This window comes from Primulina tabacum, chromosome 7 (assembly GCF_025594145.1).
Source record: "Primulina tabacum isolate GXHZ01 chromosome 7, ASM2559414v2, whole genome shotgun sequence".
NCBI lineage: Eukaryota > Viridiplantae > Streptophyta > Magnoliopsida > Lamiales > Gesneriaceae > Primulina > Primulina tabacum.
Genome location: NC_134556.1, coordinates 40,562,771 through 40,576,904, shown reverse-complemented (window position 1 = coordinate 40,576,904; position 14,134 = coordinate 40,562,771). Strand labels below are relative to the sequence as shown.

At 35.4% G+C, this 14,134-nt stretch overlaps 3 protein-coding genes, 1 long non-coding RNA gene and 1 pseudogene across 5 annotated transcripts; 3 read left to right on the top strand and 2 right to left on the bottom strand.

Moving 5' to 3' along the window:
- The first annotated feature begins 704 nt into the window (after positions 1 to 704).
- On the top strand, positions 705 to 2,987 carry LOC142551022 (cytochrome P450 716B1-like). Its single transcript, XM_075660071.1, has 4 exons — positions 705 to 1,241; positions 1,687 to 2,122; positions 2,241 to 2,428; positions 2,616 to 2,987. Exons 1-4 carry the CDS (start codon positions 735 to 737, stop codon positions 2,931 to 2,933), a joined length of 1,449 nt encoding a protein of 482 aa, XP_075516186.1. The 5' UTR covers positions 705 to 734; the 3' UTR covers positions 2,934 to 2,987.
- Positions 2,988 to 3,210: 223 nt separating this feature from the next.
- Positions 3,211 to 5,171, top strand: LOC142550799 (3-isopropylmalate dehydratase small subunit 1-like; annotated as a pseudogene).
- A 440-nt stretch (positions 5,172 to 5,611) lies between these two features.
- Positions 5,612 to 8,445, top strand: LOC142552109 (GPN-loop GTPase QQT2-like). Of its 2 annotated transcripts, none has more exons than XM_075661742.1 (6): positions 5,612 to 5,780; positions 5,886 to 5,994; positions 6,072 to 6,298; positions 7,266 to 7,556; positions 7,718 to 7,923; positions 8,002 to 8,445. In XM_075661742.1, exons 1-6 carry the CDS (start codon positions 5,721 to 5,723, stop codon positions 8,297 to 8,299), a joined length of 1,191 nt encoding a protein of 396 aa, XP_075517857.1. In that variant the 5' UTR covers positions 5,612 to 5,720; the 3' UTR covers positions 8,300 to 8,445. The 2 variants fall into 2 exon arrangements, with proteins under 2 accessions (XP_075517857.1, XP_075517856.1); XM_075661741.1 differs by having other exon boundaries at positions 5,613 to 5,780; positions 5,880 to 5,994.
- Positions 8,446 to 8,815: 370 nt separating this feature from the next.
- On the bottom strand, positions 8,816 to 10,571 carry LOC142552110 (uncharacterized). Its single transcript, XR_012821682.1, has 4 exons — positions 10,425 to 10,571; positions 10,153 to 10,324; positions 8,992 to 9,862; positions 8,816 to 8,886 (listed from the first exon to the last, which is right to left on the bottom strand). It is a non-coding gene; the product is annotated as an uncharacterized LOC142552110 (long non-coding RNA).
- A 779-nt stretch (positions 10,572 to 11,350) lies between these two features.
- On the bottom strand, positions 11,351 to 13,142 carry LOC142552108 (putative aquaporin TIP-type). Its single transcript, XM_075661740.1, has 3 exons — positions 12,888 to 13,142; positions 12,380 to 12,630; positions 11,351 to 11,894 (listed from the first exon to the last, which is right to left on the bottom strand). Exons 1-3 carry the CDS (start codon positions 13,012 to 13,014, stop codon positions 11,520 to 11,522), a joined length of 753 nt encoding a protein of 250 aa, XP_075517855.1. The 5' UTR covers positions 13,015 to 13,142; the 3' UTR covers positions 11,351 to 11,519.
- Positions 13,143 to 14,134: the final 992 nt, after the last annotated feature.

Below are 14,134 nucleotides of genomic sequence, written 5' to 3'. Positions count from 1 at the left end.
TTTATATGTGAGACGGATCAACCCTATCGATATTCACAATAAAAAGTAATAATTTTTCATGGATGACCCAAATAAGATATTTGTCTCATAAAATACGACCCGTGAGACCGTTTCACACAAGTTTTTGTCAAACCCCGTATCTCATTCACACAACACTGCCTAAATGTATGAAATTAAATCGAATTAGGCGTAAATCGGCATATACTATCCTAACTACATCAGCAGGTAAAGCTTGGTTCAAACGATGACGTATGGATAATTTATATTAGGATTATGTAGATGGGCGTGGCTCTCACAATAAAATTATTATTGTGTTATTATTAAAATAAAGTTGACGCTTACGTATGCCAACTATTTTTGGAGACAAAACTCTTTAAAATTCATTTGTTTAATCATAATTTTCTTGAGATTTCAAGTTGTTGGACAAGTATAATTCTCAAGGGAATCGATGCTTTCAAGCTGTGATAGTGAAGTCCAAGGATGAAGACAATTTTTTATAGAAAAATATATCAACAATTATCTTGAAACTAATATTACAAGGCAAAAGACAACTGGAAGCTTCCAAATTTTGAAATTGGGAATCTTGGAATGAAGAAGAATCTTCCTATACATCGAATCTTTAGTTTAAAGCCATATTCAATATAAAACCCTGTTGTTGCCTGAGGCAATAAAAGCAATATCCGATATACAAGTACGTAGTTAACTAAGGGATTCACACATACATTTTTGCTAGCATGGGAACTGCAATCTTGTATGCACTTCTTCTGTTCCTCCCACTTCTACTTCTGCTTATAAACAAGAAAAAATCTTCCAAACAACGGTTGCCTGTGCCGCCAGGTTCATTAGGGATACCCATTATAGGCCAAAGCCTGAGTGTTTTGAGGGCCATGAAATCGAACAAATGCGAAGATTGGTTCAGAAAGCGAGTCAGAAAATATGGGCCGATCTCAAAACTCAATCTTTTCGGAACTCCCTCGGTTTTCTTGAACGGGCAAGCTGCTAATAAATTTATATACACTTGCGGTGATAAAATCCTTGCGAACCAGCAGCCTGCCAGTATCAGGAAGATATTGGGGGAGAGAAATATATTGGAACTGAGTGGCAGTGATCACAGGCGGGTGAGGGGAGCATTCGTGTCATTTTTGAAGCCAGAAGCACTGAAACTATCTGTTGGAAGGATCGATGAAGAGATAAGGATGCACCTCACACAACATTGGCATGACAAGCACCAGAATATTAAGGTGTGTATTTATTTTCTTTGACACACCCAAATCACATTCATTTTAATTATTATCTAGTTGTATCTGAGTCTCTAGGATTGTATCTGGATTCGATTATATTTTGAATCTATTATAGCTTTTGGATGCTATGATCAATTGTAATTAGTTCTAAATATTACAGACAATGTAGTGTTATTTGAAATCTAAACATAACGTTTTTTTCTACTCAAATGAAATCCGTCAACAATCTCAATTTTTATTTCATCGTGTAATACATTAGTGCTTGGTTAAGTTATGATCGCTATGGGTTTATTAAGTCATTAAAGATCTATTAGTTTGCATTTATATGTAGTTTTCGTCATTTTGAATTAAATATGATCTTGATCATAGCCAAGAGAGAATGATATGGGATCACTAGATATAGCCTATTTCCTATGATCTATTGATCTCAGATAAACTTGTGCAGGTGATGCCACTAATGAAGAGCTTGACCTTCAACGTTATATGTTCAACCATGTTTGGAATCGAACATGGATCAAGAAGAGAGACGCTTGTCAAACTATTTGAAAACGTGATGTCTGGAATGTTAGCAGTGCCCATAAACTTGCCTTTCACCCGCTTCAGCAGCAGCCTAAGTTCGAGATCGAAAATCAGAGACATTATCTTGGAACTCATGAGTGAAAGAAGGCGGAATTTCGAAAACCTTAATCAATATCAAGATTTGATAACTAGCTTGATAAGCATTCAAGATGAGAGATGTGAAGCTTCACTATCTGATGATGAAATCGTGGACAACTGTATTGTTGCCATGCTAGCGGGGTATGACACAACCTCGACCCTTCTTACTTTCTTGATCAAGCTTTTAGCCGAGGATTCATCAATCTACAACAACATTCTCGATGGTACGTACTGTGTTTTTTTAACAGACAAGTTCCTTTCATGTATACGTGTAAACTTCAGACAAAAACATGTTTGTTCTGAGCCTACATTAAATTTCTGGCTCCTCTTCCATCGATGCAGAACAAGAGGAGATTGCGAGGGGCAAGGCAAGCGGGGAGTTTCTAACGTGGGACGATTTAACGAGGATGAAATATACTTGGAGAGTGGCGACAGAGACATTGAGGATGAATCCGCCGGTGTTTTTTACATTTCGAAAGGTCCTCCAAGATTTTGAATATGAAGGGTACCTAATTCCCAAAGGATGGCAGGTATCAAAACTTCATCACCCTTTGGATTTCAATCTGTTTGACAACAACGAAAAAGTATTCCTCGTACTGCCTAAATGTTTGTTAGCATTCTCAAAATCATTCCTTCTATAATTTTTTCTAATAATATATTTTCAAATTTCTACTGTTTCCCAAAGACTGTCTCAACTTATGGTTGAATACGAATCAGGTTGTGTGGGCAGCATTCACGACACATATGGAAGAATCCATATTTGCGGAACCAATGAAGTTCAATCCGCCCCGGTTCGAAAGCCAACCACCACCGTATAGCTTCGTGGCCTTCGGCGGAGGGCCAAGAATGTGCCCTGGATATGAATTTGCAAGGATTGAAACCCTCACAATGATTCATTACTTGGTGACTTCCTTCAAATGGAAGCTTCGTATGCAACAGAATTTCGTGGGCAGAGACCCAATGCCTGTGTTCGATCAAGGGTTACCCATACAAGTTGAGCTAAAGAAGCCCACTTACTCTACTGGAACAATGTAAACTTAAATTTAGTATGCGTTCCTTCACCATTGTCTCCCTGAAATCATATCTACAGGCCACCAATACATTCAGCTGATATAATAAAGTTGATCTGCGTTACTAAGATTCAATTTTGATAATAAAATATGAAAATTGCAAACAAATCAATTACTTAGGTTATTCAAAAAAAGTGAATATATTGTAACTCCATTACAATATTAAATAAAATTATTTTATATAAATACACACACAGCCGCCATTAATCGCTCCGGCACAACTTCGACTTGCCTACATCTAATCCTTGAGGAAAAACGGCCGCCGTTTCAGCTTTTGCGAAACCTTCCATTTTCAAGCCGAGCCGAGACTCAACTTCCACCTCTTTCTACGCTGTATCTTCCCTCGAATTTCCCCTAATTACGCTTCCGAACACCTTAAAACCCCGGTCAATCTTGCCAAATTCGTAACCGCCGCCACGACATTTCATGGCCTATGTTATGTCACCGGGAACAATATTGATACGGACCAAATCATCCCTGCCGAGTACCTGACCCTCGTCCCTTCAAAACCGGATGAGTGCAAAAACTAGGTTCCTATGCCTTGATCGGGTTACCTTCCTGCTTTGAAACTCGATTAATTGAACCCTGTGAGTTGAAGTCCAAGTACTCCATTGTCATTGGCGGCGAAAACTTTGGTTGTGGCTCTTCCCGGGAGCATGCTTCTGTGGCCCTTGGCGCCGCAGGTGTTTCGGCTGTGGTGGCCGAGTCGTATGCGAGGATTTTCTTTAGGAATTCAGTGTCAACAGGGGTGGTTTATCCATTGGAGTCGGAGGCGAAGTTGTGTGAAGAGTGTCGTACTGGGGATGTTGTTACAATTGAGCTTGGAGAAAGTGAGAGTAAGCTAATCAATCATACTACTGGGAAAGATTATTAGTTGAAGCCCATCGGTGATGCTGGACCAGTGATTGAAGCTGGTGGGATTTTCGCTTATGCAAGACAAACGGGGATGATCTCTTCACGGAATGCCTACACATGGCTGGATTTTAAAAGGTAACTGCTAACATGATTTGATCTGCACACATTAGGGACCGCACAAAACAGTAAACAAGCTCGGTGTTCTTTTTGTTATTAACGTAGATGTGCTTGTGCTTGTGCTCATGTCATTTAGATGCCGAAAGTTACTTCATTTACACATATATTTTCAATTAGTTTTTTGGTGTATTGAATATGGGTGTGAGATGCAACTGTCAATAAGCTGTTGGGGATGTGCAGTAAGCAGCAAGTTTTTTATTGGTTTTATATGGTTTTTTGATTGCTAGATGTGGTGTTGTCATTGTACATAACTTTTGCAGCTATGATTAGATTGATCACAAGTTATGGATTCGAGGTAATTCAGGCATTACTCGTGGTGTTGATGTCCGCTGTGAGTTTTTTCTTGTGGTTATCTATACTGAGGCCATTTATATTGATCATATTTGTTTGTTTATTAGATCTTTTGACCATTATTAAATATAATTCAAAGTTTGTAGCCTTTCAGAACCTTCGTTTGCTTGCCATTCCCAGGGTAAGATAATGTCACTGCTGAATCCAAGTTAACAGTATTCTTATATAAATATCAGCAATAGCAAGACAGTCACAGCTGAATCAAGTTTGTTCTTGTAAATGTCTTGTGCAGGGACATAGACTTCATGCTTATGATCGTGAAATGTTATATGTGTATATGACTTGTGTCTATGAACTCTAGATGGTATTGAAAGTTTGAAACATCTCAACTCATTGTTTTGAAGTGGATACTGTACCTGTACCTGATATAAATATATAGATTCACAAAGGGTGATATTTCAGTTTAAATGTCGAAGGTCTTGTGAGTTTCAATATTTGTTTAGTGTCCTGATGTGTTCGGTGTTTTCATTTACGTTTCTTAACGTCTCTGGCTTTGCAGTATACGTGAGGATCGCTAATGATTTTGATGTATTGAGTATTTGGAGCAGAGTAATGTTTTATTTTGTATTGGTAGCAAGTTATTAATGTTTTTCAAATGGAGACAATACGTTTTTCTTTCTATGGCCATGATGATGTTTACGAAGTCTGAACTTTGGTGTGCCGATAGATTGAAGAACTGTTCTCTTTTAATCAAGAACCGGTAAAGTAACATTCGATATATAATTCATAAACAGCCTCAACCCATCGACCACGGGTATTTTTAAACGGGGTGTCCTGGGAATTTAAAACCCCGGCCCGTAAGAGTTATAAATTATTATATATTTTTTAATATGTATAAATTAAAATAATAATAATATATTGATCTAACAAATAATAATTAATAATATGCTTATTATAAAATAATATTAAATTTTATTTAAAAGTCGCTTACTTGATTTAAAAGATATTTTATAAGAGTAATCGAGATCGGACCGAGTATAAACTGATTTATATGATTTTTAAGAAAATGAAATTGGTTTTATGAATTAATAAAACCTAATTTTTTGATTGAATTGATATCCATTTTAAGCGAAATTTTGTTAATCTTTAATTTTAGGAATATTATTGTTTTAAATTTTACTTTTAATTTTAATTTGTAACGTTAATATCATTAATTTATTTCATTTCGATTATTGTTTTTATTTTTCTCTCGATATTGTTAGATTTTATTCTAATAATATAAAAATAATTATATTTATCAAGATATTATAATGAAACTGGGGAGCCGGGTTTCGCCGTTAAAGTTGACGACCGTAAATTGAAATTAGGGTACTTCTGATTCCTCCAAATCCAAACGCCCACGATTCCATTTATTCGTTCTTCTCGCAAGATGGATATAAATTCGGAAGCACCAGAGAAAACTTCATCAGGGGTTCAAAGCGATAATGGGGTACACTATGGTTTACAGTTTTCCCTTTGGATTTTCTGAATTCTACGCATATCATCGATAACATGCATGCCACTGATTGCTTTCTTTCTTTTTTCCAAGTCTAAGAGTAAAGAGGCTGATTATATTTTCAAGACAATGGGACAATTGGATATTGGGGAACCATCCACTTGCTTTAAGAGAAAGCCAGTTATCATAATAGTTGTGGGAATGGCAGGTAATGTTTTCTAATACTATTGCATTCTTTTTTATTTTATCGTGTAGATTCATGGAAAGGTTTATTAACATGTTCAGGAAGCGGAAAGACTACGTTTCTTCACCGGCTAGTTTGTCATACAATGGCATCAAAAATTCGGGGTTATGTTATGAATCTTGATCCCGCTGTCCTGACACTACCATTTGGTGCAAATATTGATATAAGAGACACTGTCCGATACAAGGAGGTAATGAAGCAGTACAATCTTGGACCAAATGGTGGAATTTTGACCTCACTGAACTTATTTTCGACAAAGTTTGATGAGGTGGGTTTCCTTTTGGAATATTTTGGATAACTTTTTTAATGGTGAATCGGAATGTTTCAGCTTATTTATTGCATTTGCTACTGTTGTATCTGGGAATGGCGCTACAAGAAAAAATCAGGGCAACAAAAGTGGTCGGTCTGCATTCTGCAGATTATATGTACCAATAGAGGATTTTGTTAACTAAGTAGGTGTTTCCCTCATTGAGGCTTGGCTATTCAACTTTTTGCATGCCAATTGTAAAGACCCGATATTATTTCTCTCGTAATTAACTTTTAGATCTTAACCATTGTTCATCCTTTAAATCTTATTGACTTCACCGTTAATCAAGAAAGTCTGACGATGTATCCTTTATAATTTTAGTTGAATGCATCGACTGTTGAACTAGATACATTGCTCCTCATTTCAGAAAGTAGAGAGAAGAGATGATCTTTTGAAGTAATTTTTCCCCCTTATTTTTCAGTAGACATGTTATTCTATATTGGCATAGAAATCTTTTTAGGAATAATGTCTTCTGTGAAAAAAGACATTTATTATTGAATAGGTCTTGAGTTTTTTGCGGTACTAATGTTTGAAATTTGCACTGGAAAATTAAGGATGATAGCTACAATGCGTACCAAGAATGCTGGAACTATTTCTTGTACGTTTCAATCTTGATTGTTATAACTTCATAAATCAAGCTGAAAAGAAAGCTAATTTAGATTAGTCAAATGACTTGAGCCTAATCAAGAATCTTGGAGTTTGCAGCAAGCTTAGAAACTGAGTGAAGTCATTCTTGATGAATTTTTCTTGTCCTTGAACCCGATAGGTTATTCACCAATCATCAACTCTGTGAATTTCCTTCATGCTTATGTTAATGACAGTATTCAGTGTGTTTGTTAAGGTTCTACATTCTTATTTTTTTTATATATCTTATCATAAAAGAGGAAATGGTTCTCCTTGTGTTGATATATAAGCTTTTGTATCACAGGTTATTTCAATGATCGAGAAACGAGCAGATCAGCTTGACTATGTCCTTGTTGACACTCCTGGCCAAATCGAGATTTTCACTTGGTCTGCATCTGGAGCCATTATTACGGAAGCTTTTGCATCAACATTTCCCACAGTAATTGCTTATGTTGTGGATACACCACGATCAGCTAGCCCGGCTACCTTCATGAGCAATATGTTGTATGCTTGTAGCATCCTCTACAAGACAAGGTTGCCTCTGGTATTAGCATTTAATAAGACAGATGTGGCACGACACGAGTTTGCTTTGGAGGTATAATTATTTTCTCACCTCTTCTTGATGAAGGTTGACATTTCAGATGTTCTCTTACTTGATCATTTTCTTCATTTTTTTTACCAATCTACGCACGTTACTGTGTAACATTTTTTGTTTTGGTTTGAATATGCGTCACTTCCCCTTCTATACATGTGCAGTGGATGAAAGATTTCGAGGTGTTTCATGCAGCACTAGATTCAGATCACTCTTATACATCAACCCTTACTCGTAGCCTCTCCCTCGCATTGGAGGAGTTCTACAAAAATCTTAGATCTGTTGGAATTTCTGCAGTCACAGGTTCTGGGGTTGATGCATTCTTTGCAGCCATTGAAGCTAGTGCAGAGGAATACATGGAAACATACAAGTACACATTTCAACTAGCTTTTGCGTGGTATATATAATATAAATAATTTCATTTTGTTAATCTCTACCCTTTTTGAAGGACTGATCTTGACAAGAGGCGGGCAGAAAAGAAACGGTTGGAGGAAGAAAGTAGAAAGGAAAACATGGATAAGCTCAAGAAAGACATGGAGAAATCACAAGGAAAAATTGTGGTATTGAGCACTGGTTTGAAGGATAAAGACGTCGTTGGTAAAAGCATGGACTTGGATGAAGAGGATGAGGAGGAGGAAGAGGATGATGATTTTGGGAGGTTCAGCGAAGATGACGGCTCCGATATTGTGGATGAGGATGAGGATGAAGAAGTGTCAGAATTTTCGTTTGGAGGCCGCAACTTTTAAATGTTCAAGTATTTTGTGTTATCCGTTAAAAATACAGTAGCTAGGAGCATTTCTTGATTTTCTGTACATGTAAACTTGATCAGGTGCTGAGTTGCATGGTCTGAGACATTTACCTGAGAGAAAATAGAATGTTTCTTCTTTTTCTACTTCAATTTGCAAATTTTTTGTTGTCTTATCAACCCTAGTCTTTTTGTATTTTGGACACATCAAAATTTCTCGAGTTTGTCAATGTAAATAATATATTTTGTTTTGGTCCAAATAGATTGCATCTGATATGATTTCAACTTCTGCAATTTGGCTGGTGCTCTGCTCGAACCCCCACCAACATTCGGGCACCTTACCTTTGTTTAGGACTGTATCAGCTAGTTTTTTTATCGTAGGAATCATTCCTCAGAATAGTATAACATTAACTAGTTGACTACTGTTTTCTGAAAAAGGTATCGATGTTGTTTACAGATTGTTGCGCTCTAGCTGAAAGGTACACCATGTACTACTACCACGTTTATTAACAAGGCAAGTCCAGACGGTTTGCCCCAACTGACAGCACACATTATCTATGGACCACACCATCTCTCCAGTCCTGCAAGCTTATAGGCAAACACAAGAAATTTTACAGAGGTTGATGAACAAAAGCGCAAGTTGACTGGGAATTAGTCTCCGGGATAAATCATTTTCTAGTCCTAAATAAATACCCTAAAATTCCTGTTGCATGAAAGTGAGGAAATAGTAATGCCATTCATCAGTTCGAAGCTGACGCCTCCATGTTTTGAATAGGAATTCTGCACCACCTTGTCACTAGAGAAAAAATTCAGCCACGACAATACTTAGTGCCACTTAGTTATGTTTTCACATAACAGCGAAAAATGCCTTCTGCTTTACCTTAATGCACAGAGTTTCCAAAAAGAGAGCAGAAATTAAAAGTTAGTCGATATCTGAATTCAGATGTTGAAACAAAAAAAAAACGTGTCAAGTAATGCAACAAAAATATGAATTCTTAGAAGCATAAACTTAAATAAGCGGATTATTTTTTGTTTCCTTTTATGGGAGAAAAATAAGCCCAAAACGAGGACTCGGTCATCCATGAGAAGCCCTAAGGGCTAAGACCAAGAGCAATAACAATCAACCTAAACTAAGTAGCAAAATTTGTTAAAGAATATAGCAGCCAACAGCTGATGAACCAAGCAAATTCAAGTATAGAACATTAAAGAATGAACAATGAAGTCGCTTGCCAAGCAAGATTATACAATAAAAATACTAGCTGTCACAAGCATGTGCATATGAATCAAGCCATAAACAATCCGTCACTTCTCACATTTCAAGAAAAGAATTTCCACACATTTCAAGAAAAGAATTTCCAAGCGTGTGCTTTGATTCAAACAGAAAGTTCAAGGTCAAGTTTTGCATCAGAAGATGCACCAAATCTGTTCTTTCGTATCAAAAGCATATGCCATGTACAATCAGCGGAGATCCCATGATTTGGTTTCTTCCTTCGTACATAAAATAACAAGTGGATTAAACTCTAGTATTCGGCATCCGGAACACCGCTATATCAAAACTTTGTTCCTGCAAAAGCATGACAATTTTTAAGTTTAACTAATTTTGTATATACTCTATTTCCACACAACTATGAACGTTAGGCAACATTCTATATTTCGAACTATAACGATTCCGAGGATCATCGTTCAAACATAATATTTGATATTTTGATTAAAAAACTAACGCAAAAATTAGACAAAGCCCAGAATCAAGAAGCAAAAGACAGCATCCTACAGCACGAATCATTAAACTTTACTATCAAATACAATTCATAAAACCAAAAATAATAATTGGATTGAAATATGAGAAAAGCACACCTACGCTGTTTGGAGTAAGGAGAGGAAGATGGAGCCCGTATATTACGAAACATCATATATCCCAGCGGCAACACCACACCCAGCATCATTATCGCTGATCCAATCAAATACCTCAATACGCTAGTAGGTTCAACCTCCATCATCACAGCTCTGCTTAACTGGATCCAGAATACTGAAAAATCAATTTAAAAGGAATTTTAAATCTTTTATCGGTGAATTTGATCTGGTCGTGTGCAAAAATGCAAAGAAAGAGAGAGAGGCGAGAGACTCACAGCCATTTTTGCAGTCAGGTTTGTTGAATGTCTTCTCGGAGGAGACGAGACGCGGGGTGGGTAACAACTAACAACGAGCTGATAGTATTTTTAATGAAATGACCAATATACCCTGGACCAAAAGGTTTTCTAATTTCACGTTCATTATTTTTATCATTAATATAATTATATTTACAAACACTTCAATTTTTTAATGATCGTCTATCTTCTGTTTCTAATTTAATATTCTTGTAATTTTTCTCATTTTATCATTTTTTCCCTTTTTTGTTTTTGATTAAATATATATATATATATATATATATATATATATATATATATATACGAACACACAACCGACGTCAATACACTAAACACGATGCATCCTGTTTGATTCTTTAATTCTCGAAAATTTAAAAATTAAATATGTATTAAGGTTGGTGGTCGACATCAATACACTAAACACGATCCTTCATGTCATTGTCTTAGGCTAACATAATCCAAAATTTTGATATATGATAGTGATTATTAGCCAAAAAAATTAATCGACATGTGTTGTATTTAAAAAAAAATTAAAAATTAGTGAAAAATAGTTTTTGTTTTTATTTTTTTAAAATTATATTATTTTTTCAATTTAAATATCTATTTATTTTTCATTAATTTTTAATAATATTATCTCGTGTATCGTACGGGTTAAATATTAGTATTAGTTAATATAAAACAAGAGTTTTTTATAATTGTTTTTCATGAAAAATTAAAAAATAATATAGACCAGAAACTATGTCAAATTACTCACAAGAACTACCAAAAAATTAACCTCATAATTTATTTTTGAGTTTTTAAAGCTAATCTTAGAATAAAATATTGAAATGTTTTATGAAGAAAAATGCATTAGATGTTTATGTAAAATAACATGTATTATGCAAAGACAGTGTGTGATTTGGAAAAAATATTCCACAATTCATGGACATCCACATTTTATTCAAATTTGAAAAATGAAAAGTACAAGCTCCTTAATAACAATTATCAAAGCATTAAACAGAAGATACGACGCCGTATTACCATTAAAACAAAAAAAAAACCCAAGACCAATTGAAACGGACACCCTTTTTTTTTTCCCTAAGCATAATCATCAGAAGTTGGGACTGGGGCATGTGACCCAATAAACACTTCGCCGTAGACCAGGCCCGCGAGTGCTCCACCGATGAGTGGTCCGATCCAATAGATCCATATCTCGGAAAAATCTCCACTTGCAACTGCGGGCCCAAACGATCGAGCCGGATTCATCGATCCACCACTAAATGGCCCTGCCGCCAAAATATTTGCCCCAACTATGAACCCAATCGCAATCGGGGCAATTATTCCAATGGAGCCCTTTTTGGGGTCTGCTGCCGTGGCGTAGACTGTGTACACTAATCCAAAGGTTATGATAATTTCCGTAACTAACCCTGCGAATGCACTCACCCCATCTCCTACTCCATGAGTGGGAATAGACTGCATCAAATTACATTTAATTTTCAAGTCAGAATATAAATTATTTATTTATTTTTAATTGTGTAATAAAAAAGTTGGGATGAGTGAATGTCTCGATTATCGAATATTATGGTTTCGGGTCTATTGCACACTGTTCTTTTTTACACGACGGAAAAGTGTACCCGGTTTATTTAATTTTTTATTTATTTGTACCCAATTTTTTTAAAAGATAAACAAGTGAACTTGGTGTTTTAGCTCTACATGACATAGGAACGACATTTTATGACAAAACATTCTCACGTTGTATTACTCTATGGTAGAGGACCACGCCACCTTAACTTTTTTTGGGTGCTTTTCCTAGTAACTTTCTAAAATTGACAAAAAATAAAATAAAAATATTATTTTAAAAATTCAATCGATGGATGATTAATAATAAACTGGAATCAACGTTTTAGCTTTATTGGCTTTAAAAATTGAAATTGTGTGATTTACGAATATGAATGTACCAATCCACCAGTGACAAATTTGAGGAGGAGACAAGCGACTATGGAGCCAAGGCATTGAGCAATCCAATAAAAGAGGCCAGTGAGGATGGTGATGCTGCCTCCTATGGCCAATCCAAGCGTGACAGCTGGATTCAGATGTCCACCGGAGATGTTGGCTGCAATCGACACTCCGACAAACAGTGCAAATGCATGTGCCACGGCCACGGCCACCAAGCCTGGCGGGTCGAGAGCGGCATCCGATGTGAGCTTGTCTGCACGATGACATTGAAATCAGATTTTTAAGTGGAAGAGTGGAAATTTGTGTAACCACATTCTTTAAATGCATGCATGTTACTCGATACTTATTATTTATGTCGTAAAGTGAAATTAAAACAAACTTCAATTCATGTCATTTAATATTCTCTATAAAAATATAGATATAAAAAATATCGTGAAATCGTGTATAAACTCCAGCAAAAGCGACACAATTACACCATAATTTAGATAAAGTGGTAGAAATATTGCTTACTATAAGCTATGGCAGAACCAACACCGGCAAAAACAAAAACAAGTGTGGCTATAAACTCAGACACATAAGATTTAATTGACCCAACACTGAAAGAATCACCAAGGCTACCCAAAGCAATCTTCACCATTTTTTTTTTTGCAAATACACAAACGTACCCGAAACCCCAAAAAAAAGAAAGAAATTCGCAGAGAACTGTAAGCTAAAAAGCTCAGAAAATTGAGTTTCACTTAATTTGTTGGACATGTAATTCCCATGTATCCATGATTTATATAGAGCCAAATGATCCGAGCTTCTTCCTATTATAAATTTATAATTGGCGAAAATGGTATTAGGTTTTACCGACCATGGCCCTACTAATAATTGACTCGATTTTTGAATCAAAAATTGCGCCGCCCAACCGCCCTCCATACGAAATTATAAGCAATATTGATTAGAAAATTTATGCCTACGAAGTAAAGTAGTGCACTGATAATCAGCATTTAAACTACACCATCAAAATTTTAAATTGATTATTAGCGTTCATTTGTCATTTGCAAGCGTGTTAGTTTAAATGTGAATACAAACCTTATAATTCAATATTGGTGATTTGGTTAGTAAGATAAGTATGGATCGTTTTTCAATACATATCATACGTCATTATATATTAAGTAATCATATCACAAAATTTCTTATATTTATCATTTCTTTAAAATCACTCATAATATATTTTCATATCATTTTGTTGTCATATGTGACGGATCAAAATGATGTTTAAAAGTCTTAATAAGTGAGAGTGGTTCGATGTTTATATATTAGGGATGTGAATATTATTTAGTTGATTTATTGAATATTTGTGAGAAATAACATGTACAATGCTTTAACTAATGCAAGGTACTTAATCTAATGACTAAAATAGTACATGTGATAACTACAGTTATGACAACAAGCTTAACAAGTCACGATCAATGTGACTCAGCTTGCGATTTGACCAATCAAAATTCAGAGTCGTCTATCATCCAGCAATCTGGTTTTATTAAATTGTGATGGAATACAGAAAATATATATTTCTAAATGTTTTTTCTGGAGAAAAATTTGTTATAATTAAGTATCGAATCTCGCTAATCTTGATATCATATGAACTATAAAACATCGACAACACTATTAAAATCAACACTATGAAATTGGAATGTTGCTCGATAATTACACAGAGATAGGCCGTGTAGTTTTAATTGCAAAATTGTAGCTTCAACAAAGACAGTCATTTAATG

Bases quoted from the DNA above. Each gene is read 5' to 3' on its own strand.
- LOC142552109 (XM_075661741.1), top strand. From the start codon at position 5,721: ATGGATATAAATTCGGAAGCACCAGAGAAAACTTCATCAGGGGTTCAA. The intron at 5,781-5,879 runs GTACACTATGGT...CTTTTTTCCAAG, and splicing joins GGGTTCAAAGCGATAATGGG to TCTAAGAGTAAAGAGGCTGA. The intron at 6,299-7,265 runs GTGGGTTTCCTT...TTTGTATCACAG, and splicing joins TTTCGACAAAGTTTGATGAG to GTTATTTCAATGATCGAGAA.
- LOC142551022 (XM_075660071.1), top strand. From the start codon at position 735: ATGGGAACTGCAATCTTGTATGCACTTCTTCTGTTCCTCCCACTTCTA. The intron at 1,242-1,686 runs GTGTGTATTTAT...AAACTTGTGCAG, and splicing joins ACAAGCACCAGAATATTAAG to GTGATGCCACTAATGAAGAG. The intron at 2,429-2,615 runs GTATCAAAACTT...AATACGAATCAG, and splicing joins TAATTCCCAAAGGATGGCAG to GTTGTGTGGGCAGCATTCAC.
- LOC142552108 (XM_075661740.1), bottom strand. From the start codon at position 13,014: ATGGTGAAGATTGCTTTGGGTAGCCTTGGTGATTCTTTCAGTGTTGGG. The intron at 12,631-12,887 runs GTAAGCAATATT...GTCATCGTGCAG, and splicing joins TGGTTCTGCCATAGCTTATA to ACAAGCTCACATCGGATGCC. The intron at 11,895-12,379 runs GTACATTCATAT...AATTTGATGCAG, and splicing joins AATTTGTCACTGGTGGATTG to TCTATTCCCACTCATGGAGT.